Source organism: Erinaceus europaeus, chromosome 11, assembly GCF_950295315.1.
Source record: "Erinaceus europaeus chromosome 11, mEriEur2.1, whole genome shotgun sequence".
NCBI classification, from domain to species: domain Eukaryota; kingdom Metazoa; phylum Chordata; class Mammalia; order Eulipotyphla; family Erinaceidae; genus Erinaceus; species Erinaceus europaeus.
This window is the reverse complement of record NC_080172.1, coordinates 111,532,552-111,547,580: the sequence shown is the minus strand read 5'-3', so window position 1 is coordinate 111,547,580 and position 15,029 is coordinate 111,532,552. Positions and strand designations below refer to the sequence as shown.

General features: G+C 41.7%; 2 protein-coding genes across 2 annotated transcripts in view; both read right to left on the bottom strand.

Annotated features, from left to right (window-relative positions):
- Positions 1-6,431, bottom strand: part of LOC132541475 (PRAME family member 12-like) — a 160,479-nt gene extending 154,048 nt beyond the window's left edge. The window contains exons 1-2 of the mRNA XM_060202381.1: positions 6,341-6,431; positions 2,700-2,750 (exon numbers count right to left, since the gene is read on the bottom strand). Of these exons, the coding sequence (XP_060058364.1) occupies positions 2,700-2,750; positions 6,341-6,431 (142 nt within the window). The remainder of the gene's footprint in view (positions 1-2,699; positions 2,751-6,340) is intronic.
- Positions 6,432-7,817: 1,386 nt separating this feature from the next.
- Positions 7,818-11,214, bottom strand: LOC132541474 (PRAME family member 12-like). The gene is made up of 3 exons (XM_060202380.1): positions 10,916-11,214; positions 9,429-10,001; positions 7,818-8,400 (listed from the first exon to the last, which is right to left on the bottom strand). The coding sequence occupies exons 1-3, from the start codon at positions 11,212-11,214 to the stop codon at positions 7,818-7,820; spliced, it is 1,455 nt and encodes a 484-aa protein (XP_060058363.1).
- Between the last annotated feature and the right edge of the window lie 3,815 nt (positions 11,215-15,029).

Sequence of the window (15,029 nt, the reverse complement as noted above, 5' to 3'; positions counted from 1 at the left end):
CTTTGCTTTATTATAAGTTGTGCTGCCAATAACATATGTATACACAGATCTTTTGGGGTGGGTGTGTTGGCTTTCTTAGGATATATCCCAGGAGAGGAATTGTAGGGTCCCAGGGTAGGTCTATTTTTAGCATTCCAAGAGTTCTCCAGACTATTCTCCACAAAGGTTGGACCAATTGGCTTTCCCACAAGCAGTGCAGAAGAGTTCCTTTGACCCCACACCCTCTCCAGCATTTAATGCTGCTACCTTTTCTGATATATGGCATTCTCACAGCAGTGAAGTGGTATCTCATTGTTGTCTTTATTTGCATTTCTCTAAAAATAAGAGATATGGAGCATTTTTTCATGTGTTTCTTAGCCTTTTGCATCTCTTCTGTGGTGAATATTCTGTCCATGCCCTCCCCCATTTTTGGATGGGATTATTTTGTTGTTGTTTTTTTTGAAATTTGCAAGTTCTTTATGTATTCTGGTTATTAGCATCTTGTCTGATGTATTGTTGCTGAGGAGTTATTCTGATGCAGTCTCCGCCCCCAGGTTTTTCTACACCCCGCAAAATCCTAGAGTGCCCCCTTCAACCAATCCTGGCCCTACACGTCACCCCTGGTTGTCTCCCAATAAAAAGCCCCCTCACCCCCCCCCCTCTCTGGGCTCTCAGCTCTCTCTCTCTGAGGTCTCGCTCCCTGCTCTCCCCCCGTGGTCAGATAGTGGGGACGGCCATTGCCGGCTGGCTCTACGTGGTCTGAACCAACCCCCCCCCCCATCCTATAATAAAGATTTGTGTACCCCTTTGCTCTGGACATCTGCTCTCTTCTCCGCGGTGCAGCCCGACACCAGACCACCATAACAACAATGTATGGCATGTAAAAATTTTCTCCCATTCTGTGAGGGGTCTCTTAGTTTGGGGACTAGTCTCTTCAGGCTTGTACTATTTGTGTGGGGAAGTTTGCTGCTAATCGTATGGGTTTTCCTCTGTAGGTAGCTCTGATTTTCCCTTGCAGCCTTCAGCATCCTTTCCTTCCCTTATTCCTTTCCATTCTAAATAGGATGTGTCTTGGTGTCTTTAAGTCTGGGCTAATTCTGTTTGGGACCCTCTGGGCTTCTTGAATCTTTATATCTTTGCTGTTGTCTAGACTAGAGAAGTTTTCAGCTATTATGGCCTGAAGAATGCTTTCTTCCTCTGGTAAACCAATAATGCGTATATTGTTTCTTTTGAAGTCATCCAATAGGACTCTGTTGTTGCTTCTGAATCTCTTTTTGAGATCTCTTACTTCTTTTTCAGTTTTCTCTAATTCATCCTGACCTTGCTAATTCTGTCTTTGGTCTCATTTATTCTATTTTCTCTCCCCTCTACTGTTGAGGTAAATAGTGTTTTCTTCCAGAGTCTCATTTGTTGTTCCTGTATTTTAATTACAATTCTTTCAAACTCTTTACTCACTCCTGTGATTATTTCCTTAGCTAATGTTTGGATATTGAACTCGCTATTTTGTGCTTCAACCTTTGGGGGGCTTTTAGCTGCACTCTTTTCCAGGTTCATTTCTCCAATATTTCATCTTGTTGGTTTAACCATTTTATATATTATGCTTTCCCTCTCTCAGTACTTTTCAAATTTCTGATCACTATTGTCTGGATTGACTTGTGTCTATGTAAGGTAATTAAAGGGTTCACAATTGTGGAAGTTAACATTTGTTTCAATAGTATTTTAATCCCTGATTTGGAGCACAGTGGCTGAAAAGCCTCTTTTGTGATTTTGCTATCCTGTTGGCTATGGGAGCCTGAGGGCTTTGAAACTCAAAGTAGGCTTCTAAGCTTAATCACTGACTCGTGAGGAAGAGATAAATCAGGGTGTGGCAGAGATAATCCAGTGTTTATGCAAAGAGACTTTCACAGCCCCACCTCTATGCCCCCAAGTTATAGGTCTTCTTCTGAGTTTCTTGGTTAGTTCTCGGTCCTCTGGTGTCAGCACAGGCCCTCTTTGAAGCTGCTCCATATTCTGAAGGCAGTAGCAATGGAGATTCAGAGGTGCACTTGGTAAGTCTCAGAGAAGTCCTCTCCTCCCTCAACTGTCCCCTTGTCAGTGAAATAGACTGAATGTGGTATCTCAACTGATAAACTGCTGGACTGTTATCAGCCACTTAATCTCTCCCTAGGCTTCTATCTGTCCATGAGCCACACATGTTTACACTCCCTGGTGACTTGGTGGGTTCCTGAAGTCATTCTTGTCTTGTCTTGCCAGGCTAGCTTTGTGGGCAGGAGTCAGATGACCAGGGACTCAAGGTTGAGCTGTATGCAGATCAGTCTTCATTCATGTGGAACACAGCACAATCTAAGCCAAGATAAGGTAAACTAAACTAAACTAAAATTCACAATCCTGTCCTTATATATACTTGCCCAATAGGGTGTAAACAGGATGTGATGTAGAGAGGGTGGAGCAAAAAGAGATTGGTGAAAATCAGGGTGTGACAAGGAGAGGGGGAGGAGCAGGCAAGAATTCTACCACTGAACCACCAATTCCCTGGAGGCAGGGTGGTGCTTAGTTAACAGTGTAAATAGTCCACAGCTTTAAGTGAAATCAAACCAATGCCATGCAGGCATGCTGGTGCTTAGTTAACAGTGGTTATGTAAATAGAATACAGTGTTAAGCAGGGGGGATTAAACCAAATGAAACAGAAGGGGGTTTTAGAAGCAGAATTAGAAGCATACCAGCTGTCTGTTTTTGGTCACAGGTGGTCTCTTTTGGCATTCCTATTTGATCTGGAAGAGAAGAGAAGAGAAGAGAAGAGAAGAGAAGAGAAGAGAAGAGAAGAGGAGAAGAGAAGAGAAGAGAAGAGAAGAGAAGAGAAGAGAAGAGAAGAGAAGAGAAGAGAAGAGAAACACATCTGCTGCTTCTCATAGCCCTGTCTCCCCATCCTTCCTTTTCTGACTTATCTCACATCCATGACTCCTTCAAGCTCCATCCAAGATGAAGTGAAGGGTGAATTCACCAGTTAAAATATCTGAGTACTATTCCATTGTGTATATTGACCACAACTTACTCAAAAGTTCATCTATGTTGGACACCTGGGTTGTGTCCAGGTCAGATGATTACAAATATTGCTGCTATGAACACATACCCATATACACAGATAGCTTTTGGAATGGGTATATTTAGGTCATTAGGATATATGCCTAGATGGTGCAGGAGATAGCACAGTGTATAAAGCACTGGACTCTTGAGCATAGGTTCCAGAGCTCAGTTCCTGACAGCACATGGACCAGAGTGATATCAGTTCTTTTTTTCTTTCTCTCTTTCTCACTATCTTCCTCAGGATTAATTAAATAAATTATTTTAAATAAAATATTTTAAAAGGATATATACCCAGGAGAGGGATTACAGTATCAAAGGTTAGGTCTACTGTTAGCCTTCTGTGAGTTCTCCAGGCTGCTTTCCACAGTGGTGAATCCAACTTTCTTATTTTCCAGTTGCACAACTCTTCAGGACTTTGACCTAACCTCATACAGAGATGACTTTCCTACCTTTAAAAAAATATTTATATAATAGTACTCTACAAGATAATAAGATTATAATATCACACTACTTTCAGCATCAGATCTCTGAATTCCACTCTCATCCAGCAAAAACTGGAATAATATTTACAAGGTCACAGATATAGTTTGACTACATACATAAATCTATCTATTATCTATCACTCTATGTATCTATCTATCATCTATAGTTTATTTTCCCATTTATATTCACTCCTACAGCCTTTTATTCACTTATATCCAAGTCACAACTACAACTGTTAATACTTCTAAGCATCCTTTCCTTTTCTCTTTCCTCTCAGATAAGTGAAATAGTGTTTGATGTCCACTGATATTATTTGTTTTTATTTGAAAGGGCCTTAGAAATTGAGAGTGGAAGAAGATACAATAAGACATAGAGAAAAGGGGGAGAGATAAGAGAGATAGGAGAAAGATACAGAGAGAAGAGGAAGAATGAAGCACTCTTCATGAATTATGGAAGTTCTCCCGTGCATGTGGAGCCAGGGAAGTGATCCTGGTCAATAGTTGGTAGTAAATATACACTCAGCCCCTATGAGCCTGCTCATCAAAATCCCATGAATATATGGCCAGGTGTTGGAGCACCTAGATGAGTGCACATGTGATAATGTGAAAAGACCTAGATTCAAGCCTCTGGTCCCTACCTGTAGGAGGAAAGCTTCACAACTGGTGAGGTTGTGTTGCAGGTATTTTTCTTTCTCTCTCCCTCTCTATCACCTCTTCCTCTCAACTTCTGGCTGTCTCTATCCAATAAATAAAATATTGGATAATACAAATTATTTATTTTATTTTGTCCAGAGCACTGCTCATGTCTATCTTATAGTGGTTGAAGGAATGAACCTGGGACTTCTAAGCCTCAGGGATGAGAGTCTGTTTGCATAATGACATGCTGTGTATAACAGGTATATAATTCCAAACCATCCCTACCACCAGCGTTCCCTGTATGCATTCCCTCCTTTGAAAAATGCAGTATATCTCTGAAGGTCTCAGATAAAGGTTGACAATTATTTCTACAACTAGCTATATTTATATAAATATTCCATTTTTTTCTCTATGGCCCTGCTTTATCTTTCATTCTAAGTCACAGATAAACCTATTATTCTTTGAGAGTTTTCCTTCCTTTTTTTATTTTCTTCTATCTCCAGGAGCTGATGGAATTGGATTTCAGAGCTCTCTGGTCATCTACCACTAACATGTTCCCCTCTATGGGACTATGGATCTAAATGCCTTATGGAGTCCAGAGAGTAGAAGGTCTAGATTCTGTCATTGTTGCTCTCCTGCACATGGGAATTGGCAAGTCGATCCCTAGCCCCAGCCTATTTCTTCTTGCCTAGGAGGAAGGAGTGCTCTGGAGAGGAGAGGTTATAGACACATTAATAAAATCATCTGTCAAAGGAGTTCAAGATGGAGTCATACTAGCATCTGCAACTTGGTGGTGAAAGGCAGCAAAGCAAAACAAAATGTTGGATAAACAGGAAACAAATAGTAGGAAAGAGCAGATGAGAATAGGGATTTGGGAGTAGAAAGAAGCTAGAAGGTCTCGTTTAGGTCTGCCCCTATGTATACATGACATTAACACTTTTTGCATGAGCTTGATGGCTAACATGGAAGCAGAATAAAAATATTGATTGATATGATGGTGTCAGAGTTGAGAACAGGAGTAGAAAGCTGGATCAGGGCAGACATTAGCTCCCAAATGTAAAGAAAATATATAAACACAATGAACCATCTACCATGTCCACCTGACCAGGGCCCATATATATTCCTATTTATAGCACAGGGGCCTGTATAACCTCTGAGTCCCTGTCAGCCTGAGCTCACAATTCATGGTCACAGCTGGGAACATTCTAGGCTGCACTTATTTCAGGTCAAGATTTCCATGAGTGGCAGATAGGATGACCCAGCTTCCATTCAGAGTGTGGCAGTCCCTATCATTGCTAGTTCATAGTGAGGACAAGGTCCTGAAGAAGCCCACGGAAGTCTAAAAATTCCTTCCTGTATACAATGACCAATGATGGTGGACCAAGGTGTCTCTTAGAGGTCTAAGTCCATTGTCTAAGGATTCCCAGATTAGGGACCCTGGGGGTGGTGTAGTAAAAAAATGTCATCATTGAGTGAGCCAGTGTCTTGCTCTGACCAAGCTTTGTCATCCCCTCTGCATCTGAAAAGTTCAGGATTTCTCCCAGCAATTAATGTGTTGATTGTAATTTACTGTAGCCAAGCTTGTATTAAGTTTATGGAGTCTGGACTTAAGTTAGGGAAGAAATAGACCTAGGATTACAATGGGTTTGAAGATAACCTTGATTTTTACTACATTAACTTGTTTGATGATTCTAATAAAAGCTGGCATAGAGAAAACAAGCTTACCTTAGTTGATACATATAATTTGACTGTGTATCTCTTGGATAATTGTAGACAGTGATTATCCAGGGGTGACAATAATGCTGATGCTGTCAAAGATTTTAAGACATATATTTCTTTGTTGAGCTAGTTGAGGAGATAGAGTGACTGAGGGGAGTGAAGTAGGCTGTATGGGTGTGTCTAGGTCTAAGCAATGAATTCTTGAGTAGGCAATCTGTGGAGCATTCATAGGCCTTTCTGCTACACTGCCAAGCTATTTAAGTCTCAGTCTAATCACAGAGAACTACTAAGCACTTTTCCTCTGAGGTATACACCCCTGCATTATGGACACCTGTATACATGTGCCCCCTAGGTGCTAGCCTATATCTAGGGTCTGCAATGTGGTTATTGCACCATCTGAAATGGAACTAGGTAGTTCCTTCTGCTAAGGAAGGTCTCACCAAACTGTTGCAGTTGAAAGGCTGAAATCTCAGGCTTGGCGTCTCTGGCTATAATCCAAAGGCAAAAGCCATTGGCCCTATAATGGGGCATGGTGGCACTTGTTCTGTTCTTTAATTGAGGTCATCAGTGGCAGTTTAACCTTGTAAGGAATCAAGAGGAGAGCAAAGTCTCATGGGATCAGGACTGAGTTTGACATGGATCTTAAGAGACTGGGAAGCGTTTCTTGCAATCTCAGAAAGATTTTCAGACAGCAATAATTCATTTTTATTATCATCAACATTGAGTTTTACTGCATTTACCTCTGTGATGATTCTAAAAAGGCTGACATACAGACAACATTTATCCTTTATCTGATATATACTTCTTTGATAGTATATCTCTTGGTTAATTGTAGACAGTTTTTTTTAAATATTATGCAGGGGTGACAATATATTATCTCACTATCTCTGATGCTGTCAAAGATAGTAAGACATATATGTTAGTTTCTTTTGTGTAGTGAGTTGAGTAGATAGAGTGATTGAGGGGAGTGAAATAGAGTGTATGAGTGTGTCGAGGCCTAAGCAGTGAATCCTTGAGTAGACGTTCTATGGAGCCTCCTTAGGCCTTTCTGTTACAATGCCAACCTTATTAGGTCTAAATCTAATCACAGAGGACTACTAAGCACTTTTCCTCTGAGGTATATATGTTTCCCTCCCTTAAGGACATGTGTCTACATGCACCCAGTCCTCTATGTGCTAGCCTGTATCTAGGGTCTGCAGTGTCATTAGAGAGTGCACCACTTGAAGGGGAACTAGGTAGTTCCATGTGTTAGGACATGCCTCATCAAATTATTGTCATTGGAAGGTGGCATCTCAGGCTCAGTGTCTCTGGCTGGTATGAATATGAGCAGAGGGTGATGAGAAGAAGGAGGAGGAGAAGGAAGAGATGAACTTATGGAAATTTTCTGGGCAGGTTCATACCATTGTTAGTTTACTGGAAGCAAAGACCCATCTGCAGGGTAGACATTTCACAATTAGCAAAACAGTGCTACAGATGTCGCTCTTCTTTGTCACTCTCTATCTTTTTTTCCACTGTCAGTATCTCATGATTGTTTAATTAAAATTCAATATAATAAATTTTAAAAAATAAGTTTGGTAGGAAAACAACAGAAACAAGTGAAAAATAGCATTAAAATCCATTTTATTTCTCAACACTTCATAACATCCAGCAAGTAAAATCTCCCACATGAATTTCAACCCAAATTATCACCCCACATCTTTGCAATTATTCACAAAATTTGTGTTTCTGATTCTATAAGACAAATATGCACTTAGTCCCTTCAGATTTAGAGTCAAATGCATTCCCTGCAGGCTAACACTGGTGCTGCGTCACCTTTCCTTCTTCATCTCATGGGCATGATGTCAGAAGCAATCAGCCAGATACTATATGTTGTGTGCACATTGAGGAGCAAAATTGTTAGATGTCACTTCCTGTGAGTCAAAAAGACAACTTCTTATAGTCATCTGCACAAGACAGGCAGGGTAGAATCTTGGGCTCCCCGTGTATGAACAGCTTCTTGGCACAGGTTGAGCAGTGACCAGTGCTCACCATGATGGACCTGGGGTGTCCTATGTCCTTGATAACCTTTGAGATCTGAGTACAGAGCAAATCAAATGCCACAGGCTGGAGGCTGAAACTCTCTAGAGGGGCAGGAAACAGCTGGAGACATAAATGTTCCAGTCCCGAGGTGCAACGCAGCAGCTTCTCCAGGGTGGCTATAGACAGACTGTTCCCATGCAGGCTGAGGGAGATGAGCTGGGAGCAGCTGCTCAGGGCAGGGAGCAGGGCCTCAAGCTGGGGGTCCTGGAGGCCACACAGACCCAGGTCCAGGTCCTGGAGGGTGACTGCATTTACCTCCAGCAGAGCTCGCAGGGGCTCACTGACAGAGGTCAGGGGGACTCCCCTCAGACACAGGTCCTTCAGGTGAGTGATGTGTGGGCTCTGGAACAGGTCAGTCAAGTCTTCTTCTGTAAGAGTGCAGTTAGTGAGTGAGAAGACCTCCAAGGGGGTATTAAGATACCTGGGGAAAGAGAGAGGTTAAGAGCCGGAATGGGGTTGTTAGTAGTTTCAGTACCATAGGAGGTGATGATACACCAAGTCTCATGCTTACCCTCAGCCCCAACTAGTCCAGCACTATTTAAGGCTGAATCCTTCTGACAGTATTCATATGAGCCTGCCATTCAATTTTTGCCATTTTGAAAACATAATTCTTTATTTTTAGGTAGAAAATAAAGAAAATAAGTGTCCACACTTCTCTCTCTCAATCCTTGAAGACAGTAATATGAGGTAGAACAAAGTCTAAGAAGTCTGGCCTGTCTATCCAAAAGTGTTGGCACTTTTGGCAGGAGAATTGGATACAGATGAAGACACCTCTCTCAGGCTGACTTCAGACTTTCTCTGGACTCCAGATGCCCCATCTCTGGGCTGGGTGAGACCATTAGGAGTAAGTCACAGACCAAAGCTCACCAAAGTCCCACAGCAACTGCTGGTCCTGCCAGTCTCCAGGGCCTCCCTGACATGTCACCACACTCAGTATATGTTCTGCTAGATTTCCTCATTCCTCAGCTGCAGCCTGTTTAGTGCCCACTGCACACTTACACTGTCTATATATTCACAATCCTGCCTGGTCACAGCTTTCATATCAGGAATTGGAGACATTGTGTGGGATCTTGTCTTCACAGTCCTCTTCACTAATAGTTGTCTAATCAGCTAAGATACCTTTTCAGACCAGCACCTAAGAACCAGCCTCACTAGACTCAATATTCCATCCACCTAGCACCTGAGCAAGGTCCATAACTGTGAAAGTTTGTCCTCAGCTTCTTATGGTTAAAGTCTGATGAAATGTTTAATATAAACAAGATGTGTTAGAGTGGAATAGTGTAGCAATTATGTAAAATGTCTTTCATTCCTGAATCACCATTTTTTCGGGTTTAATCTCCAGCAGTATGATAAACCTTTTTTTGAGGCAATCAGGAAATAAGAAAAATAATAGTTAATAATAGAATGTTTCTCCTCCCTGTTACTCTGCTCCCTGTTACACAACCCTACCTGAGCATCTCATTCAGATGGCTCTGGAGGAAGGAGGGCGATTCCAGGTACAGCTCTTGAAGATGAAGTAGGTGGGAGAAATCAGAAATGAATGCCATAGAAGCCTTATACCACTTCTCCCACTCACTGGCTGAGATTTCATCAGGTGTGCTGAAATTCAGGCAGAGTCTCCTGAGGTTTTTCGTCTTTGTAAGAAGTGACTTCAAGTTTTGTGGCATTAACGTCGGCCAGAAAAAATCTATTTCCAATTCCTGGGTATCATCCAGTGGTATACCTTTCAAATTATGGACATGAATTGCTCCCAGTGAAAATATTTTCAACTTCTTACAGCAAATGTGAACTCCTTCCTTCTGATGGGCCCAATTCAACAGGTGCTGGTAAAGACTCATTTTAGGATTCAAAAGGACGTCGAGATCTACAAGTACCTCCAGACAGGGCTTGGCATTCCCTTGCCTTGAAGGTCGCTCCACTATGAGGTCTCTCTTTTCTGAATGCACTGGCAAGTCAGCTCCAGCCCTCATGTTCCAGAAAGTCTGCCCAGTGTTGCTTAAGTCCAGCACCTGCAGTTCACACCTGCTTTGGGTAAGTAGAACATTGATGAAGATAGAAAGTCTGAGCAGAGGATTTGACCTAGAATGCCAGCATTTGCCAGGCTCAGACTACCCCGGTCTGCTATTCCCTCACATTTCAGACTCCTATTACCATCTCTCCACTTCTCTTCTGACTTTCTTCATGTAATTTTCCCATTACATAGTTACTACTCACTAAACTGAGAGAATACAAACTCTGTCGTGTTATACCACTGCAACTGCATTAAAGTTAACCTAGAAATTAGAAGACATCTTTTTGCTCCAGCTATCTCTCTCTCTCTCTCTCTTTCCACTATTTTTGTAGCTGGGACATAGTGACTTCAGGACTTTCTAAGCTGGCGGAGCTTTTGTTGATAGAGATTATATTCAGATAGAGATTTTCACAAGGAGGCAAAATGTAATACAGTAGTGGTGATTAAAAAAAAAGACTGATTCCACAAGTATAAAGTTTAAGTCCTCTACAAATATATGCCAGAATAAATAAATAAATATGGATATAGAGAAAGGCCAACCAGCTCTCCGCTGCTTCTGAAGTTTCCTCCATGTTGGTGCTTAGGGTCTAGAACTTCGGCTGCTGTTCCTGGTATCATGCATGCTCAACACTTGAGCTATGCATCTGGACAGAAACTAGCATTTTTTTTTTTCTCTTTTTATCAAAGCACTATTGAGTTCAGTCTTGTGGTTCAGAGGATTGAACATGAGACTTTGAAGCCTCAGGCATGAGAGTCTCTTTCCATAAATATTATGCTACCTTTCCTGCCCCACCCCCAACACAGATAGCAACTGTTAAAGAGAGTTTTCCAATGGATAATGAGGCCTCCCCATGGGCCTCCACTCTCCCTGACCCGGCTGTCTTCCAGGAAGCACAGACCCTCCTAGACTATGGATCCTCCTTACCTGGAGGAAACTTTCTGCTTGAGCAGGATATCAAGTCCATCCATCACAGCTTTGAAACATGGATTAGAAGGAAATTTGTCAGATTTATTAATTAGAGCCCCCAGAGGGAGACTTTCAAAGGGCCAGGTCTGCACTAGAGCCTTCAGGGTCTCCCAGCATTCCTGACTGTGTGCTTCCAGAAGCAGACATGGGAAAAGACTTGTAGGCAGGTCTTTCAGGGAAGAGATGGCCAACTCCTCATCCCTCAGCAGGCTCCTAATGGCCAGTTGTAGGAGACTGGGTGGCTTGGCATAGCTCATCTTGAATCTCCTCAGGCAGAAGACTTGTGGGAATAATCAAAGAAGAGGATGTCATTCTCAAGGCAGCGTGAGATGGCCAGAGTCCAGCATACTGCTCTTCAAGGAACCATCTCAGCACCCAAGTCACAGCTATGGCAGGAAAGTGACAAATGGTGGCAGAGTCTCCAGTTAGTTACTAGAGTACATGGTCAGAGATGGATTGAAGGAACCAAAGAGTCACCAACCTACAGGGTTTCATTCTATTTAAGATATTTTGATGTGAGACTATAACAGCCATGCAATTACAACACTGATATAAAGCTAGGAGTTCACGTCAAGAAGCAATGGGTGATACAACTCTATGGAGCATCCCTTTACATACATTAGAAACCTCTGGGGGAGTTGGGTGGCAGCGCAGTGGGTTAAGCATAGGTGGTGCAAAATGCAAGGACCAGCATAAGGATACAGGTTTGAGCTCCCGGTTCCCCACCGGCAGGGGAGTCATTTCACAAGTGTGAAGCAGGTCTACAGATGTCTTTCTCTCTCCCTCTCTGTCTTCCCCTCCTCTCTCCATTTCTCTCTGTCCTATGCAACAACAATGACATCAACAACAAGAATAGCTACAACAATAAAACAACAAGAACCACAAAAGGGATAAATAAGTATTTTTGAAAATTAAAAAAAAGAAATGTCTGGGGCCAGATTTATTAGCCAATAAGAGATCACATTATGAAGAAATATTTCCTTCTTAAAGATATTCTATCACCTATTTTAAAGTTCTTACTGATAATGAAGGTATGAACAGTGAATGTAGCCCAAAGATAGTAAGCCTTGCATGTGTGAGGTCCTCAGTTTAATTCTTGCAACAACAAAAACAACAGCTCTACTAACACAACCATGAGTTCTAAGTAATGTGACTATAACCATCTGGGGCCCTAGTCAGAGAGTCCTGGGATTCCCACAGAAATGATGAGGCTAGACCTCTAACAGATCGTTCTCTCCACCATCCCTGCTCATCTCCACCAGAAACAACACTATAAACCCTTGTGTGGGCCTCTTGAGGACATTTCCCTCAATGTAGAACAACAATGGTGGGAACTGCCTCACTCTCCAAAGGGAGGCTGGGTCAACATACTCTGCCACTCAAGGAAGACTGGTCCTGAAATGATGGTAGTCAAGAATGTTTCTAGCTACAAGCAGGGACAGCATCCTCAGACTGACAGGGATGCAGAGGTTACAGAGGCTTCCGTGCTAAATATGAATAGACATAGGCTCTAGGTCTGACTGACAGGGTTTAAAGTTAATGGTATTTATTTACGTTTCTCATATTTGGGAGCTACTCTCTGCCCTGATCTTGCTTGCTTGTCCTATTCCAACTCTGACACAATCTCCACAGACAATATGTTTGGCCCACTTGTGTGATAGCTGTCATGCTCAGGCAAAAATTAGCAAATGAATGTACCCTTTGGAAGATGCCTTAAATAGACTTCCTATTTTTTTCCAAAAAGGAGACCACAAATCTCTCTTGCTATAGTCTTACCTCTCGGCTCCTGATTATTAAATAGTTTGTTCTGCTTTATACCTTAATGCTGTTTCAGCCACTATTTTGCAGATGCTACTATGATGCCAACTTAACTTCCCTGGAAAGTTAACCTCATCAATCCACCTGGAAACCCCACCCCTCCTGGATAAAGAATTAGAAATCTTCCATGTAGAATATTGGATATGGAATTCTGGTGTTGGGAATTGTATGGAAATGTACAGTTTTATCCCACAATCTTGTAGATCACTATTTTTAAAAATATTTTATTTATTTTATTAATGAGAAAGATAGGAGGAGAGAAAGAGCCAGACATCATTCTGGTACATATGCTACCAGGGATTGAACTCAAGACCTCATGCTTGAGAGTCTAGTTCCTTAACCACTGTGCCACCTCCTAGACCATGTAAATCACTATTAAATCACTAACAAAAGAAAACTCAGGGTGGGTATGGGATGACTCACTCACAAATTTAAGAAATTAGAACACAAAGGAAAGGACCCAATAAGGTTAATACCTTATTGTGCCCTAAGGCCAGGGTTGAAGACCCAGGTCCCCTCCAGCATATGGGAAGCTTCATGAGAGTGTCACTTTCTCTGTCTCTGTTCCCCCACCCCCTCTAGTTTGTGAACTATGAGACAATAAACAAAAAAACAAATGAGTGGTCCGGGAGGTGGCGCAGTGGTTAAGCTTTGGACTCTCAAGCATGAGGTCCTGAGTTCGATCGCAGCAGCACATGTGCCAGAGTGATGTCAGGTTCTTTCTCTCTCCTCCTATTTTTCTCATAAATAAATAAAATCTTTTAAAAAATTAAAAAAAAAAGAAACAAATGAATAAGTAGAGAAATAACAGCCTAGGGCAGTGGATTCCTGTGCAGGAATTGAGGCACAGCAAGAGCCCTGATGATAAAACACACAAATTAACTAACAATAACCAAAGAAACAAAAAAAAATGGAATTGGGAAACGTGAGGTAAAACTAGGACTGGTTTTGTGTATTACACCCAAGAAGGGGCTCAGGGGCAGGAAGACTGGGAGAGGCATAGGCTGACTCCTGGGTTCTCAGTCCTGGACCTTGATGATAGATAGGCCTGTTTGTGGGAGTGAGAGTGCTTTACACACATCTCTCCTTTTTTTTTTTTTTTTTTAATACCCAAAGAACTGCTAAACTCTGGTCTATGGTGGTGCCAGGGATTAAACCTAGAGTTTTGGAGTCTCAGGCATGGGTCCCTTTGCATAACCATTATGCTATCTATCGGCCCACCCCAAATATCTCTCTTGATGAAATGAGAAATTATGTACCTATATTCAACAAACATACTGTAAATCATTTACCTTAAAAAAAGCAATAAATACACAATTTAAATGTCAGAGAATCACATTCCAAGAAGTCATTGTCATTTAAAGATGTGCTTTTAAAAATGTTGAAAATGAATAAACAAGTACACAAAATATCACATTTTGGGTGAAGATACAATTTACGGAGACACAATGACCAAGTCTGAAATTTGTTCTACTGAAAATAAAGAAATAAGAACACTTTGATCCAGGGAGCATCTCATGGTAGGCTGGCAGTTATCCGGTCTCTGTCATAATGATAATGAGAAACTTTTTTTATAAAAAAAAAAAAAAAAGAAAGAAAGAGAGCCTGAAAAGGTCAAAGTAAAACTTCCCTCCTCATCCTTTGTGAATTTTACCATATTTGAATGACCACAGGTAACATGATGCATCCTTAGCACAGGAGGATAACTTACCAGCTGTGATAAAGTTGCCCTGTGCTCAGAACTCAGGTCTCTGGAGAGCCCACAGACAGACTGAGGAGCTAGAATATTCCATTTCCCTGTTTAGGGACCTACACTTTTATATCCTTTGAAGGCTATGCCCTAAACTTCTTAATCCTTGCAGGAAACAGTTCACTTGAGCAAACAAGATATTTCCTCAGATCCCAAAATGCTCTCAGCTTAATACTGATTAACACCCTTCCCAGCTGAAATGGTTAGCTATCACACTTCCTCCTCCTCCTCCTCTCCTCCTCCTCCTCCTCCTTCTTTTTAAATCTTTTTTTAATTTGCCTGGAGCAGCAGATTCTTTTTTTAAATATTTATTTATTTATTCTCTTTTGTTGCCCTTGTTTTTATTGTTATAGTTATTATTATTGTTAATGTTGTCATTGTTAGATAGAACAGAGAGAAATGGAGAGAGGAGGAGAAGACAGAGAGGGGGAAAGAATGATAGACACCTGCAGACCTGCTTCACTGCAGGTGAAGCAACTCCACTGCAGGTGGGGAGCCAGGAGC

Coding starts and splice junctions, on each gene's coding strand:
- LOC132541474 (XM_060202380.1), bottom strand. CDS start 11,214: ATGAGCTATGCCAAGCCACCCAGTCTCCTACAACTGGCCATTAGGAGC. Junction 10,002..10,915: donor AAGCAGAAAGTTTCCTCCAG/GTAAGGAGGATC, acceptor TACCCAAAGCAG/GTGTGAACTGCAGGTGCTGG. Junction 8,401..9,428: donor CATCTGAATGAGATGCTCAG/GTAGGGTTGTGT, acceptor CTCTTTCCCCAG/GTATCTTAATACCCCCTTGG.